General features: G+C 71.0%; 2 protein-coding genes across 4 annotated transcripts in view; one reads left to right on the top strand and one right to left on the bottom strand.

Annotated features, from left to right (window-relative positions):
• Positions 1-5272, top strand: part of LOC120512933 (mitochondrial import inner membrane translocase subunit TIM16-like) — a 37855-nt gene extending 32583 nt beyond the window's left edge. The window contains exons 19-31 of one of the 3 annotated variants that reach the window (XM_039731785.1): positions 46-188; positions 260-364; positions 488-573; positions 646-787; positions 898-987; positions 1065-1181; positions 1260-1395; positions 1491-1582; positions 1665-1751; positions 3039-3123; positions 3536-3675; positions 4050-4115; positions 4550-4706. In XM_039731785.1, coding sequence (XP_039587719.1) covers positions 46-188; positions 260-364; positions 488-573; positions 646-787; positions 898-987; positions 1065-1181; positions 1260-1395; positions 1491-1582; positions 1665-1751; positions 3039-3123; positions 3536-3675; positions 4050-4115; positions 4550-4636 — 1376 coding nt within the window. In that variant the 3' untranslated portion in view covers positions 4637-4706. Of the gene's footprint in view, positions 1-45; positions 189-259; positions 365-487; positions 574-645; positions 788-897; positions 988-1064; positions 1182-1259; positions 1396-1490; positions 1583-1664; positions 1752-1827; positions 1970-2422; positions 2498-3038; positions 3124-3535; positions 3676-4049; positions 4116-4549 lie in introns of those variants that run through there. The other 2 variants (XM_039731783.1, XM_039731784.1) reach the window with 2 other exon arrangements.
• GLIS2 (GLIS family zinc finger 2) lies at positions 5056-13360 on the bottom strand. Its single transcript, XM_039731788.1, has 6 exons — positions 13299-13360; positions 9213-9585; positions 8631-8807; positions 8033-8166; positions 7315-7433; positions 5056-7211 (listed from the first exon to the last, which is right to left on the bottom strand). Exons 2-6 carry the CDS (start codon positions 9567-9569, stop codon positions 6424-6426), a joined length of 1575 nt encoding a protein of 524 aa, XP_039587722.1. The 5' UTR covers positions 9570-9585; positions 13299-13360; the 3' UTR covers positions 5056-6423.
• Positions 13361-15077: the final 1717 nt, after the last annotated feature.

Below are 15077 nucleotides of genomic sequence, written 5' to 3'. Positions count from 1 at the left end.
GGCACCCACAGCTGGGGACAGCCACGCACTGCTGAACCTCTCCAGGTCACACGGAAAAGATTTACTCCATCCGCTTCCACCCCATGGCATCCGATCTCCTGGTCTCCTCCTCCTATGACATGACCGTGCGGATCTGGGAGCTGAGCGCCGGGCGGGAAGTCTTGTGCCTGCAGGGACACACGGATCAGGTAAGGGATGGCAAATCCAGGGACACCTGAGAGGCAGCTTTGGGACATTTGCACAACATCTGTCTCTCCAGATTTTCAGCATGGCTTGGAGCCCGGATGGGAAGAAGCTGGCAACGGTGAGCAAAGACGGACGGATACGGCTCTACGAGCCACGGCGCAGCTCTCAGCCTCAACAGGTACAATCCCAGCACTGGGGACGGGCTGGAGACCTGGGGCTGTGGGCAGGAACCCTCCCCATGGGCACATGACCGCACCCCCAGCTCTCTCGGAGCAGGCAGGGTGACCTTCACCCCATGCAGGAGGGCCCAGGTCCCGAGGGGGGACGCGGAGCACGCCTGGTTTGGGTTTGTGGTGGTGACTACCTGCTGGTGTCCGGCTTTGACAGGTAAGGAGGGGGACACGTACCAGGGCAGGGGAACCTGAGGACACTGCTCGCTCTCACTGTCACCTCCCACAGCCGCAGCGAGAGGAGGATCCTCCTGTACCGGGCACAGGCCCTGCCTGAAGGACCCTTGGCTGTGCTTGGTCTGGACGTGGCCCCTTCCACCCTCCTGCCCTTTTACGATGAGGATACCAGCGTAGTCTTCCTCACCGGCAAGGTGAGGGCTTGCCCTCCAAAAAAACTGTGGGGCTCCCTGCCTGCAGCACCCCACAGTGTGGAGGGACCCTCCGTGTCCCCCTGACAGCCCCTGACTGGCTCCATCCCCAGGGTGACACCAGAGTCTTCCTCTATGAAGTGACCCCCGAGCCCCCCTATTTCCTGGAGTGCAACAGCTTCACCTCCAATGAACCCCACAAGGTAAAGGGGGGATTTGCTGCCTGTCCCTGTCCCCGTGCCTGTGCTGCCAGACCCCACTCACACCCCCACCCCACCAGGGCTTCGTCTTCCTGCCCAAAACGGCGTGCGATGTGCGGGAGGTGGAGTTTGCCCGGGCGCTGCGCCTGGGGCAGAGCACCCTGGAGCCCGTGGCTTTCCACGTGCCACGCGTCAAGGTGGGCGCCGGGGGGGCCGGCTGTGTTTTGGGACGGGACAGGAGGCAGGGCACCCCCTGAGCGCCCCTTGCCCCGCAGAAGGAGTACTTCCAGGACGATGTGTACCCGCCGACCCGCGTGCGGTGGGAGCCGGCCCTGGGCGCGGGGGCCTGGCTGGACGGGCAGGACGGGCAGCAGCGCCGCACCAGCCTGCGCCCCGCAGACATGGTGCCAGGTGGGTGCAGGGGCTGGGCAGGACCCCCGGCCCCCTCAGGGGGATTTAGTCAGTGGGGTAGAGCCTCCTGCCCTGTGGTGACACCGCTCTCACAGTGAGTGAGGCCCCCAAAGAGGCTCCGGCTCGGAAGTTCGTCCCTGCGTCCGTGTACCTGGAGGAGAAGACAGATGAGCAGAAGAAGGAGGAGGTGGGTGCTGGGGTGAGGGCCCTGCGCCAGGGCCGGGCGTGACGCCCCGCGCCCCACGGCCCTGCCCGGCCTCTCCCCACAGCTCCTCAGTGCCATGGTGGCCCGGCTGGGCAACAGGGACGACCCGCTGCCGCAGGACTCCTTCGAGGGCGTGGACGAGGACGAGTGGGTGAGTGCGGAGGGGACACACGGCCCCGGCCCGGCCGCACCGGCCCCGCCGCGCCCCTCACCCCGGCCTCCCGCAGGACTAGGCTGGAGCCGGCACCCCCGAGCAGCCCGCAGCCCCGGGCCCGAGACCGGGAGGAGGAGGAAGAGGAGGAGGAAGAGATGGAGGAGGCGCAGGGCCCGCCGCGGGCAGGACCCGCTATTAAAGCCGCTGCACCAGCACCGTGTCCTGCCGTGATGCTGGGACACCGGGGGGGACACGGGGACCGGGAATGGGGGAGACACGGGGAACGAGGGGGCGTGGGGACCGGGAGCGACACAGGGACCGGCTGCGGGGGGTACGGGCATCGGCGTGACACAGGCACCGACACCGGGGGACACGGTAACCGAGCGGGACATGGGGACCGGGCAGGGGGTACACAAGGACCGGCCCCGGGTGGACACAGGGACGGACACCGGGGACACGGAAATCGGGGATAACACAGGGACCGAGGGAGACCCAGGGACCGCGGCAGGGGGGAACACGGGAACCGGGGCAACCCCGGGACCGGGATCACAGGGACCGGGGACACACCGGGGCCGGGGCGGTCGCGCCCCACCCGGCGGCGGGCCTCCCGCGCGGGGACACCGCCAGAGGGCGCTGTGGCTGCGGAGGGGACGCTCCGCCCGCGCCGTCCCCGTCTCGGTGTCCGCCGTGACCCTCAGCCCCGGCCACGTGACGGCCGTGGCGGAAGCGGCGGCGGGGACATGGTGAGAGGGGACGGGGACGCGGCGGGGGCACGGCGGGAGCGGCGAGCAGGGCTGGGGCCGGACAGCGCCCGGGCACGGGCCGCGGGCTCGGGAATGCGCGAAGCAGCTGCTGCCGGGAGGGGCAGGGCCAGTGGAGAGGGGACAGGGAGAGGGGAAGGGGTCACAGGAGCAGGGAAGGGGGCAGAAGTCGAGGGGAGGGGGGACAGGGACAGAGGAGGGAGGACAGGGCCACTGGAGAGGGGAGCAGGGACAGCGGAGCGGGTCACAGGACCAGCGGAGAGGAGACAGGGCGTGGGGCCGGGGGACAGAGACAGGGAGAGGGGAGAGGGCCTGGGGAGGGGACGGGGTCTGGGAAAGGTGTCACAGGGCCTGGGGGGACAGGGACAGAGAACGGGGGACAGAGCCTGGTACGGCCATGACAGGAGCCAGGTGGGGTCAGAGCAGACCCCGGGGGATGGGCAGGGGTGCCAGGGCCCGTGGGGCTGTGCGGGGCCCACGGGGAGGTGCCAGGGCGGTGTGTGACAGCAGGGTGTCCCCGCAGGCCAAGTACCTGGCACAGATCATTCTGGTGGGGGCCCAGGTGGTGGGACGGGCCTTCATGCGGGCGCTGCGCCAGGAGTTTGCAGGTAGGAGCTGGCATGCTGCTCCATGGGCTCTGTGTGCCCATGCTGCCCTGCTGGGTGGGCACTGCTCCTCATCCCCACCCTTCCCTGGGCACCTCAGTGCCCCCCTCCCCGGGCCGTGCCTGCAGGGGACACTGCCAGGCTGTCACAGGGCTCCATCCTGGCCCTGGCACTGCTGCCAGGCTCCCAGAGACCCCGGCACCCCAGAGGGCACAGTGGGAGATCCCTGGGCTGTGACCCTGCCTTGCCCGTAGCAAACGGTGCCTGCCTGGTCCCTGCCACCTCCCTGGCACTGCGACAGCACCCAGATGTCCCCAGGGTGGCTGGATGGGGACGGGGGGGCGCGGGGGTCCGAGCAGCTGGAGGTGCTGGGGCTCTGTGCCGGGGGGTGGCAGGCTCAGCCCGGTGTCCCCAGCGAGCCAGGCCGCGGCCGACGCGCGGGGCCGCGCCGAGAGGCCGCAGTCCGCCGCCGCCTCCCGCATCATCGGCATCAGCCTGCAGGAAGCTCAGCAGATCCTCAACGTCTCCAGCCTCAACCCCGAGGAGATCCAGAAGGTGAGGCTGCCTTGGAGCCGGGGAGGGCCGGTGCTGGCAGGGCCTGGCCGCTCCAAGGGTGCTGCTGTGCCTGGGGGTGGCAGCTGGTCCCCTGTGCCATCTTGGGCCCAGTTAATCACAGTGTGAGGATGCCCTGCCCCAGCTGGAGCAGCCCTCCAGGCTTGGCCTCTGCATCTGCCCAGCGGGGCTGCTCAGGGGAGGGACGTGGGCTCTCTGGAGGTGCCCTGCTGGGAGCATGGGGACTCCCAAGGGGTGTCAGGCAGATGTCCCCAGGACAATCTTCAGCAATGCTCTGGGGAGTGGGAGGCTGCCAGGGTTTGGGAGTGGGGATGGCAAGGCTGGGGGTGCCCCTGACCCAGAGCTGCTCTCGGCAGAACTACGACCACTTGTTCAAGGTGAACGACAAATCAGTGGGAGGCTCCTTCTACCTGCAGTCCAAGGTGAGCGCCGGGAGGAGCAGGCAGGGGCTGCACCTTCCATTCCCTGCCTGGGCTTTGGGACAGGCAGAGCCTGGATATACCCGTGGATGAGGCAGGGAGGGGAGGGGGCACCCTGTCCCTGGGTGTCCCCCCAGCCCTGTGTGTCCCCCAGCCCCGGGTGTCCCCCCAGCCGTGGGTGTGCCCGTGTCTCTTTGTGTCCCCTTGTCCCTATGTGTTCCCCCATCCCTGGGTGTCCCCTGTCCCTGTGTGCCCCCCATCCCTGTGTGTTCCCTGTCCCTGGGTGTCCCCTGTCCCTGTGTGTCCCCCCATCCCTGGGTGTCCCCTGTCCCTGCGTGTCCCCCGTCCCTGCGTGTCCCCCAGCCCTGCGTGTCCCCTGTCCCTGGGTGTCCCCCAGCCCCAGGTGTCCCCCAGCCCCGGGTGTCCCCTGTCCCCAGGTGGTGCGAGCCAAGGAGCGGCTGGACGAGGAGCTGCGCATCCAGGCCAGGGGTGACACGGAGAAGGGGCGGAAAGCCGAGACGTGACTCCTGCCACCCCTGCCCCCGTGCCCCTCACCCTTAACTTATAGGTAGCCAATAAACACCGTGTCCTGCAGCGCCTGGCCTGGCTGCTCCTCACCCGGGGAGGGAGCGGGGCCTGCCTGCCCAGCGGGGTCGGCCCCTGCGAGGGGCTGCGTTTGCCCGGGGGAGAGGAGGAGGAGGCAGCTGGGGAAGAAGGGGTGTCCCCAGGGCATTGAGGCTGCCAGGGCTCAAATGGCACTGGGGGAGGCTGCAGGAGCTATTTTTGGTGGAGAGGTTGGATGCTGTTGGGTGGAGCACACGGCTGCCTCTGACTCCATACCCTGGGGGTGCTGTGCCATTACCTTCTCCCAGCGTGGATGGCTGCTGGCTTGGGGTGAAGGGCTGTGAGGGGTCACCCTGTGGCTGTCCCCACCTGCAGCTCATGCCCCAGATGTTGGCAGGGTTTCACTGATGCTGAGGAGCATGGCTGGGGGTAAGGCAGGGCCAGCCATGCCCCAAGGTCACACCAGTCCCCCCCCACACCCCTCTGTCCCCAGCGCGGGCTCCTTGCCGTTGGCACCACGACCACGGACTGAAACAGGAACTTACTTCAACTTCACTTTATTGTTTTCTTAATAAACTTCCTCTCCCCTGGACGAATATAGTGTTACAGTCGTTAGCTTATCTCGTACTTGTGCAGTCCTTACACGCTATGCTAACAGCGATGGAGCCCAACAGGAGGAAAATAAAAACAACCCAGAAACTACGATAGAAAGGCACTTCGAGACCGTTAAAATACTGATGTCCTGGAATGTGCAACAACAAACCGATGAGGAGCGAGGAGACGTTTCACCGGCCGGGGCGGCCTGGTCGAGGGCCCGCAGCCATGCTGGGCTAGGGCAGCGCCGGGCGGCCGCCGGTGAGGGCAGGGAGACCGGCTCCCTGCGGGGCACGCGGGGCTCTTCGGCACGGCAAGGGACTGGGGAGACCCCTTGGCTCGGAGCGAGCGGGACCCCGGGGGGCTCCGGGCTGCACCCGCGCCGAAGCTGGGCACGCTGCCACGGCCGGGCCCACCCGGGAGCATCCCAGCGCCGCATCCCGAGGAGCGGGTGCCCGGCAGCCGCTGCCGCCGTGCCCGCGCTGCCCGCATGCTCGCGGTGCGTGGTTAGGTATGAGCGTAGCTAGAGGGGCAGTGCCCCGGCGAGCGGCACACGCGGCCGTGTGCCTTGTCACGGGAGGGCCGGGAGGCGGCGGAGCGGGGCGGCCGTGGGCACGGAGCGGGGAGGAGGCCGGCGGGTGCCCAGCCAGCTGGGCCCGGCACGGGCGGCCGTGGCTGCGGCACTGCCCATGCGGGGTGGGATGGCACGGCACGGCCGGGCACAGCTCGGGGCTGCCGGTCGCCCGGCTGCGGCCCCGCTGTCCGTGCGGCAGGAGCCTGGGGCTGCAGCCCCCACAGCAGCACCGAGGCGTCGGGCAGGGAGACGCCGAGTCAGCGGAAGCAGGAGAGCCCAAGCGGGACCCTGTCAGAGCAGGGGGCTGGTCGAGAAATAAATAGCGGCGTATCCGGCTGCCCAGGGCCGGGGGACCCCCCTGTGCCCCACCTGCCCCCAGCACGGGGTCGCAGCCGGCTCCGGCCGCCGAGGGATTATTGCTTTTCTCAGAAGAGTCCGTTCTTCTTTCGTGACGGGTAAAAGCACGAGCGAGGCCCCGCCGGGGCTGCAGGGCGAGGAGGGGGCCATGCCCCCCGTCCCCAGACGGGAGCGAGATCTGCCCACGGGGCCGGCGGCTGACCCCGGGCATCGTCGGGCCCCTCAGTTGACGGCGGCGGGCTTGAGCAGCAGGGAGCCGGGGGGGATGAGCACCCAGCCGGGAGGCAGCGCCTCGGGGCTGCCCCCCGAGCTGACGCCGGCCGAGAGGTCGAGCACGGCCCCCGGCAGCAGCGCCAGGCTCTCGGGGGGCACCCGCGGCCGCCCCGGCTCCGTCCTTTCGCCCCTCTCCTTCCGGCTCTCCAGCCCCTTGCCCGCCTTGGGCGGCCGGCCCTCGGCCCCGCTGCCCTTCTCCCCCTCGGCCTTGGCCCCGCCGGCCAGCAGCGACATGACGGGCAGCCCCAGCCCCGCCGCGAAGGGCGAGGGCAGCAGCGGGCTCTTGGCCAAGTTCAAGGGGCCGCCGTTGAGGGGCAGGACGGGGCCGGGCAGGGCGGGCAGCGCGCCCGCAGCCCCGCAGCCCAGCGCGCTGAGGTCGAGCGGGGCCGGTGCCAGAGGGATGGGCAGCGCCGGCAGCCCCGGCGGAGCGAACAGCGCGGCGGGGTTGGGGATGACGAGCTGCGCCCCGTTAACGTAGGGCACCTCCGCCGAGCCCAGGGGCGTTTTGGGAGGCGGGTGGACCTTGAGCATCTCCGGGTGCTCGGGGGACACAAAATGGCCGTGGGCTTTGATGTGCTTGCGGAGGGAGCTGGGGTCGGTGTAGCGCTTGTGGCAGCCCGGCATCTTGCAGGAGTAGGGCTTCTCCACGTAGTGCGTGCGGGTGTGCTTGAAGCGGTCGCTGGAGTTGGAGTAACGCTTGTTGCAGCCTTCGTAGGGGCAGATGTAGGGCTTCTCACCTGCGGGACAGCAGCGGGTCTGCCGGGGGCACCAGCCCTGCCGTGCCCCCCGCGCCCCCCGAGCCCCCCTGCCCCAGCGAGCGCGGGGCGGGGCTGCGCTGACCTGTGTGCGAGCGGTTGTGGATTTTCAGGTTCTCCAGGCGGGAGAAGCTCTTGTTGCAGGTGGGGCAGCGATGCGGCTTCTCGTTGGTGTGCGTCCGGATGTGGATCAGCATCTTGTACCTGCCGGGATCGGGGCAGTCACAGAATCGTGGAATGCGTTGGGAAGACCTTAAAGCTTGTATAATTCAAACCCCCCGCCATGGGCAGGGACACTTTCCACTATCCCAGGCCCTGTCCAGCCTGGCTTTGGACACTTCCAGGGATCCAGGGGCAGCCACAGCTGCTCTGGGCACCCTGTGCCAGGGCCTGCCCACCCTCATAGGGAACAATTTCCTCCCAATATCCCATCTAAATCTCTCCTCTTTTAGTTTAAAACTGCTCGCCCTTATCCTATCACCATCTGCCCGTGGAAGCATCGGGGAGGGAATGCTAGGGAGGGAGTCAGCCCTGCCTTCCAGGGTAAGTCCTTGTCCCCGTGCCCTGGCTGTGAGGGGAGAACAGGGACATCCCGGCCAGCACAGTCACCCAGAGCCCTGCCTTCCAGGGTAAGTCCTTGTCCCCGTGCCCTGGCCAGCACAGTCACCCAACCCCCAGCACCTTGCACCCTGCAGGAAAGGGAGGGAGGGACAGATGGAAACTTCCCCTGCATATCCCCAGTGCTGGGCTCCTGCCTCCCCACAGCAGCCCCCCAGAGATCCCCTGGAGCCCCCCGTGCCCACCTGGCATTGAAGCCCCTGCCATGGCGGGCACAGCCCTCCCAGTGGCAGCAGTACCCCGCGTCCTTCTCGGGTTTGACGTGGAAGTCGTTGACGTGGTCCACCAGGTCTTGCAGGAGGTCAAAGAACTGGTTGCACTGTGGGCAGGAGGCTGGGGGTGAGGGAGCCCAGCAGGGTGGGCACCAGGGGGGACAGTGCCCCCATCATGGCCAGCACCTGCCCCCCAGCCCATCCCAGCTCCCACCTGCACCCTGTGTGCAGCAGCAGCAGCATTTGGGGAAATGGAAATGGCCCTTTGCATGACCCCCCAGCCCGTATCACCCCCCAGCATCTCTGCACAGCCCCCATCTCCCCATCACCGCCTTTCCAGCCCTACTGTCCCTGCTTGTCCTCCCAGCCCCAAAACTTGCCCACAGCCCCAAAAAGCTCTGCCAGGGCCTTCCAGCCCCAGGTCCTCTCCCCAGCCCCAAAATTCCCCTGTGTGCCCCCCATCCTTGCAATGCCCATGTGGTCTCCCAGCCCCTCATCACCACCTCCACCCCCTCAAAGCTCCCCCACACCCCCACCATAACCCCCAGGGCCCCCAGCCCTCCCTGCTGACCTTGGACCAGCGGCACACGAGCTGCTTGGGCAGGGGCAGCTCGGGGGGGAGCCGTTTCTCCTTGCTGGGGGGCAGGAAGGCGGCGGGGGGCAGGTGCAGGGCCCCCCCGGCCCCCAGCGGCAGGAAGAACTGGAAGGAGCTGGGGAGGCCGTCGATGTAGCGCAGGGACTGGAAATCCTGGAGCAGAGTCCAGAGGGAGGAGCAGTGGGGGACAGGGCCGGGCTGGATGGACACCCCCAGAGACGCCCCCCGAGCCCTTCAAGAGATTCCTCCCAGCCCCCCAGGAAGCCCAGAACCTCGCAGAGATCCCCCCAGAGATCCCCCCACACTCCCCAGAAAACCCTCAGATGTGCCACCCCCCCGCCCCAGGGACCCCAAAACCCCACGGAGACCCCCAGAGAGCCCTCCCAGGAGCCGCCCCGGGGATGCCTCTGGGGTCAGGGGCCGGGGGGGCCAGGCAGGACATTGGCCCCGGGCTGTGTGTACAGCGGCAGCACCGGGCACGCTGCCGAGGTCGGGAGCGCCACCCGGGCACAGTCCCCACAGCTGGGGACACCTCGGGGGGGCCACGGCCGTACTTACGTGTGGGGTGAGGGGGCCGGGCAGGTCCCCGCTGCCCTGGCGCTCAGGGGACAGCGAGGCACTGCCAGCCGGAGACTCGGCCCCCGAGCGGGGCGAGAGGCTGAGGTCCACCACCGGCACGGCGGCCGGGAAGCGTCCATCCCGCGGCTCCCCCAGCCTGGAGTGTCCCAGGAGCCCGGGCGAGGCTGGCACGGCCCGGCGACCCCCCCGGCTGCCCCCCCGGCCATCCCCGGCCGGCGGGGTGTCCGGGCGCTGGGCAGCGCGGGCTCGGGGGCCGGAGGGGCCCCGCTTCTCGCGGGCAGCTCGCAGCTTGGAGATGCTCAGCTTGAGGTCCAGGGGCTCCTCCAGGGAATGCATGGTGCCGGGGTGGGCTCTGCGGGGGACACCCAGGGGTCACTGCAGGGCCGGCGGGCACCAGTGCCACCCAGAGCATCGCCCCAGCCCGGCCCCATGGCAATGCCCGCTCTGCTCCGGGCCGCAGGACACGGGGCTGGCACGGAGACCGTGCCGTCCCTTCCGGCCGCCCTGCCGCGGCCCCCTCCCGCAGCGGGCAAAGGGCAGGGCACGGCACCGGGCCCCCCCACCCCGGCCCTTCGGCGTCCCCAGTGTGTCCTCTCCGTGTCGCCGGCACAGCCCCTTGGCCCGTGACCAAACCTTGCCGGGGATTGCCAAATCCCCTGGGCACCCGCGGAGCTGGAGCTGTGGTGTCCCCATTCCACCCCCCTCCCCATCCGTCCATCCATCCATCCGTCCGTCGGTCAGTCCCCGCGGGCCTGCCCCAGCGAGGCCTTTCCCAGCGGCAGAGGAGGGCGGTGGCAGCCACCAGGCCGGCGGTGACCCGGGCGGCCGAGCCCGCTGGCCCCAGCCCCGGAGGCGGCAGAGCTTCCTCCCCCGCCGGGGCCCCTTCCCCGCCGGCCAGCGCCGCTGCTGCCGGGGCCGAGCGGGGGCTGCCGGCCGCACGGCGCGGCACGGAATGGCACGGAATGGCACAACACAATGCCACCCTCGTGGCTCGGCCGCCGCACATCTGGCGGGCAGCTGAGAACGGGCAGCTCGATGCAGCAGTGAGCGGCCGCGCCGGAGCCGATGCCGTCCCCCGGCTGTGCCCCCGCGGCCACCCGCATCGCCCGGGGCAGGCTGGGGGCGGCCGAGGGGCCGTGTCGGGGGGCACGGCGCACCCAGCACACGTGGCAGCGGGGGGGCCCCTCCATCCCCACCCCGCCCCGGGGGGCCCGGCCCCCGCCCTGCCCCGCCGGAGGGGCCCCCCGCGCTGGCGGGGGTCCAGCCCGGCTCAGACGCTGAGGAATGCGGAGGAGCCGCGGGGGGCATGGGGCCCGGGCGTGGGGCGGGGGACCCCCCGCCTGCACCCCTGTGCTGGCCGAGGGGCCGGCCCCAGGGGGGGTTCCTGTCCCAGGCTCGCAGGGTGGGAGGAGCCGCCCCACAGCATCTCAGCGCCCCGAGCCGTGGGGTCAGCCCCATAGGCGGGTCCCTCCTCTCCAGTGGGGGGGTCCTCGCCTCAGCATCCACCTCCTCCCGCCGCTCTGCAGGCTGCCCCATCTCCGCGTCCCGTCTCCCGGGACAGGGACTGGCACCGAGCCTTCCCGGCCCGCCTGCAGTGGGGCCCGTCCCCTCTGGGGGGGCTCACCCTGCGCCCCACTGCGGGATGTGCCCGTGGGCTGTCCCCCCCTGAGCCCCACCACGGTTCTGGAGCTCCAGCAACCCCCCTGTGCCCCACAGCCTGGTGGCACAGCTCGGGGACAGACAGACACAGGGGCAGGACCCGCAGCCCAGGGAGTGGGACGGGGGGCTGGCCACCCCCCGGCGACGCCGGGCCCGCAGTGGGGGTGGCAAGGCGGCACTGCTGGCCCCACCGCGCCGCTCGCGTCCTCACGTCCTCAGGGCTGGGAGGCTGGGGGGTCCCGGTGCGGGCGGTGCTGGGTGGGGACCGCAGCCATCCCCGGGCGGGACGGGTGGGAAAGGGGCCTCCAGCCGCTGACGCCAGGGCTCCCAGCGCGGCCGCGGGCGGGCGAGCAGCACGCTGCCAAACCACGCGGCCTCGGGAAACGGGGCGCCGCGGGGGCCCCGCCGGGATGGGGACGGGGACAAGCCCTGCGGTGGCTTGGCCGGACGCCCCAGCACCTGCGGCCCCCGTGCGAGGCCCCTGCCCGCTCCTGCCTGCCCCTGCCTGCTCTCCCCCCACGGCCTCTCCTGCCCGCGCCAGGCGCTGCCAGCCCAGCCCCAGCCCGGCTTCCCCCCCGCCGCACCAGTTCAAACCAGTCCGGCGCGGGGCTGGGCCCAGGGGCTTCCCAGTCCGGCTGGGGGCGGCTGGGATGGAGCCCGGGCGCGGGGGGAGCTCCCCCATCTCCCCCGGCCAGGCTGGGGTCCCCCGGGCCCCCCACGCTGCCTGGCCGCCGGCACGGCCGGGGGACCCGGGGTGACCCCGGTGCAGCCGGCGGGGTGCCAGCTCTCCAGGCTGCTGGCAGGGCCGGGGTGTCGTGTGTCCCCCCTGCAGCCCCAAACCCGCCAGGAATAGCACAGAGGGAGCGCGGGCAGAGGCTCCCGCGGCGCGGTGGGCTCGGGGATGGCGGCGGCGCGGGATGTCAGTGCCACCGCCGGGGGACGGTGACCCCGGGGCTCGGGGAGCGGTGCCAGCGCTGCAGGCAGGGCTCGTCTCCGCCGCCGTGGCAATTGGCAGCGGCAGGCTGGCACCGCCGCGACGGGGGCAGTCCCCGGAGCCCCCCGTGCCAGGGCAGCGTGGGTGGGTTGGCAGGATGCGGGTCATTGTCCCCACGGCTGCTGGCAGGACACGGGCGCCCGTGGGACCCACCATCGCTGCTTGTCCCACTGCAGATGGTGCTGGCACTGCCACGGCCACTCCTCACGGGAGCCCACCGGTGCCTGACGGCTTTGGGGAGGAGGGGTCACATCCTGCTGGTAGCTCCATCTTGTCACTGTGGCCCTCCAGCACCCGCCACCCCACGCCAGCTGGGCTGACGGCAGCTGCCAAAGGTGTCTCCAGGAGGGGACATGGCTGAGGTCCCCGAGCTGAGGCCGGTGCCGTGGTTCCCCCTTCCCGGGCATGTGGAAGCCGTGGGGACCCTGGCAGAGGGCTGACAGCAGCCCCCTGGCACCCCGGGAGCAGCCCCACAGCAGTGCCGCCAGCGCCAGGGTCCCTGCCACCCCTGCCTGGGGACACAGCTGGAGCAGGCGGGGACAGCAGCGGGTGGTCCCCAGCGCCCTGGGTGCGGCAGCATCGCGGGGATGGGGGCACATGGGGACCCCGGCTGGGGGAGGCGGTGACAGCAGGGTGACAAAGGCATGGGGAAGGGGAGGTGTCCACCGCCTGCAGGGTTTCTCCATGCTGGCCAGGGAACGAGCGCCTGCAGCAGTGCCTAGGGACACCGGGGACAATTTGTGGTCCCCGCTGCTGGCACCTCAGGGAGGGCGGTCACACCGTCCTAGTCCCCAAAACACCCCGCAATGTCACAGCCTGGGCTTGGCCACCCCGCGCCTCAGCCCCACGAGGCCGTGGGATTGTCACCCCCCATGGTGGGGACTGTCACCTCTCACGACGGGGATCGGGAGGCCCCCGCCAAGGGGACCGGGGTGACGGGCGGCTGCCGGGCGGTGGCACCGCCGGCGTGAGCCCGGGATGGGGACGCCCTGAACCCCCCACCCGATGCCACCCATTCTCCCCTCTCGCACCGTGGGGACACTGGTGTGTCCCCGGAGGTGGCCGCAGCCGGGCAGAGCCACCCAGCGCGTCCCCGCCGCAGCCCCCGCCCCACGGCCAAGGTCAGGACAGCCGCCCGGGGTGCGGGGGAACGGCGGGTGACGGCGACCCCCCAGCACCCCCGGGCAGCGGGGAAGCCCCCTCTCCTCATTTCATTTCCCTCGGGGGTGCAGCGGGGCCGCGTCCCCCCCCGACCCGCTCCCTGGGCGGGGGGGCTGCAGGTGCCAAGGGACCCCCGCAGCCGCGCGGGGGGCGAGGAAGGGGCTCCCCGGAGGGTCCCCCCTCCCCCCGGCGGTGGCAGCATCCTCCTCCTCGTCCTCCTCCCCTCCGCGGTGCCCGGAGCGCGATCGTACCTGCGGCGGGGGCTCAGCGCCGGGCGGGAAGCGGGGCGGGGTGCGGGGCTCGGCGGAGCGGGGCCCCCCGGGGCCGGTGCCGGGGCCGGTGCGGGGCCTGCACAGCCCCCATCTCCCCNNNNTCACACCGGGGAAATGGGGGTTGGGGGGGATCCCCCTCCCCGCGGGAGCGGCGCCGCCCGCCCGTCGCGTGACGTCACAGAGCGGGGCTGGCGTCACGCCTGGCGGGGGCCCCCGCATGACGTCAGCGGCGGGGGGGTTGTCCCGGGGCCGCGGCTCCTTCCGGCGGCAGGATGTGGCGGGGCCGGCCCGGATGCTGCAGCCGCGCCGGGGGGGTCCCTCCCCCGGGGCCCACGCGGGTGGCTGCGCACACCCCACCCGTGATTTTCTTTGGGGGCGGAATGCGGCTGCGGTGTCCCCAACGCCCCCCGACACGGCGGGCAGCGAGGGGGGACACAGCATTGCCCCGCGCGGTTTTTGTTGGGTTGGGGCTGAAGGCTGCAGCGTCCCCTGCAGCGCCGCTGTAAAAGGGAGGACACACGCGTGGGGGACAGCGCTGTCCCAGGCGGGTGGCTGAAGTCACGCCCCACCAAACACCCGTGGTTGTTTTGTTTCCGTTTGGGTTTTTGTTGGTTTTTGTTTTGTTTTTTTTCAGGGTGAGATGCGGTGTCCTCCCTGCGAAAGGGAGGGACACACGGGGAGGAAGCTCTGCTCCATGCGGGCGCTGCCGTGTCCCCAGGAGCCCCACAAAGGTGGGACGCGAGTGAGGGGCACAATTGTCTCACGCGGGCAGCTGAAACCACATCCCAGCCGCGGTGCGGGGTTTTCTTTTGCGGGGGCAGAGCTGCTGTGTCCCCTACAGCCGCGCAGCAGAACACGACACGAATGCAGGGACAGTTGTGACCCCCACGGGCGGCCGGAGCCACATCCTCCCGCGGTCTGGGTGTTTTGCCGGGGGAGCCGCCGTGTCCCCACCGTCCCCGCCACAAGCAGGGCAGACGCGGGAGGGCAGCACTGTCCCACGCGGGGACCCAAATCCCACCCTGCCGAGGGGATTCCTGCGGGACGGGGACAAGCCGCTGTGTCCCCGGCAGGCTCACGGTGAAAGGGAGGGGGACGCGGTGTCCCGGTGCCGCGGGGGGACGCGCAGCCCCCCGTGGGGCCCCTGCGGGGCCGGGCAGGGGGCCCAGGGGACACCGGCAGAACCTGTCCTGCAGCTCCCAGCGGGGCCGGGCTGTGCGAGGGGGAGGGCTGAGCCCACCCTGCTCTGCAGGGCCGGCTCCTGCCCCTCCGGGGTGACAGCCCACCCCAGGACCCCCCGGTGTTCCCGCTCCGGTGGCCCTGGACCCTCGCAGGCAGTGCCGGGGGGCTGTGGGGGGAGGTCACCTGCCACAGGTAGGTTCCCTCAGGTACCACACGGCTCCTGCCAGCCCCACGCCTCCCTACGGACTCCCCATGGCCCCTGCCAGCCCTGTGCTCCCCTAGCAGTCCCCCCAGAGTCCCCTCCCAGCTCTGTGCCCCCCTGTGACCCCCCCATAGCCCCTGCCAGCCCCACACCTTCCTGGCACCTCCACAGGCCCCCAAAGCCTCTATTATCCCCCCATTATCCCCCCCCCTAAAAGCCCCCTGCGCACATGAACCCGTCACCCCCACCCGGAGCCCCCTGTGCCTCCTGTGAGCTCCTCGGCCCTGCCAGCCCCCAACCCCGCTGCGAGGCCCCACAGCCCCCTGCCAGCTCCCAGACCCCTCCAGCAGTTCCTCGAGTCCCCTGCCAGCTTT

The sequence above is a fragment of the Passer montanus genome, unplaced genomic scaffold, assembly GCF_014805655.1.
Source record: "Passer montanus isolate IOZ18808 unplaced genomic scaffold, ASM1480565v1 scaffold8, whole genome shotgun sequence".
In the NCBI taxonomy this organism is placed as follows: domain Eukaryota; kingdom Metazoa; phylum Chordata; class Aves; order Passeriformes; family Passeridae; genus Passer; species Passer montanus.
This window is presented reverse-complemented; position numbering and strand designations above follow the sequence as displayed.

Coding starts and splice junctions, on each gene's coding strand:
- GLIS2 (XM_039731788.1), bottom strand. CDS start 9,569: ATGCATTCCCTGGAGGAGCCCCTGGACCTCAAGCTGAGCATCTCCAAG. Junction 8,167..8,630: donor TCGTGTGCCGCTGGTCCAAG/GTCAGCAGGGAG, acceptor TCCTGCCCACAG/TGCAACCAGTTCTTTGACCT. Junction 7,434..8,032: donor GGCAGGGGCTTCAATGCCAG/GTGGGCACGGGG, acceptor CGATCCCGGCAG/GTACAAGATGCTGATCCACA.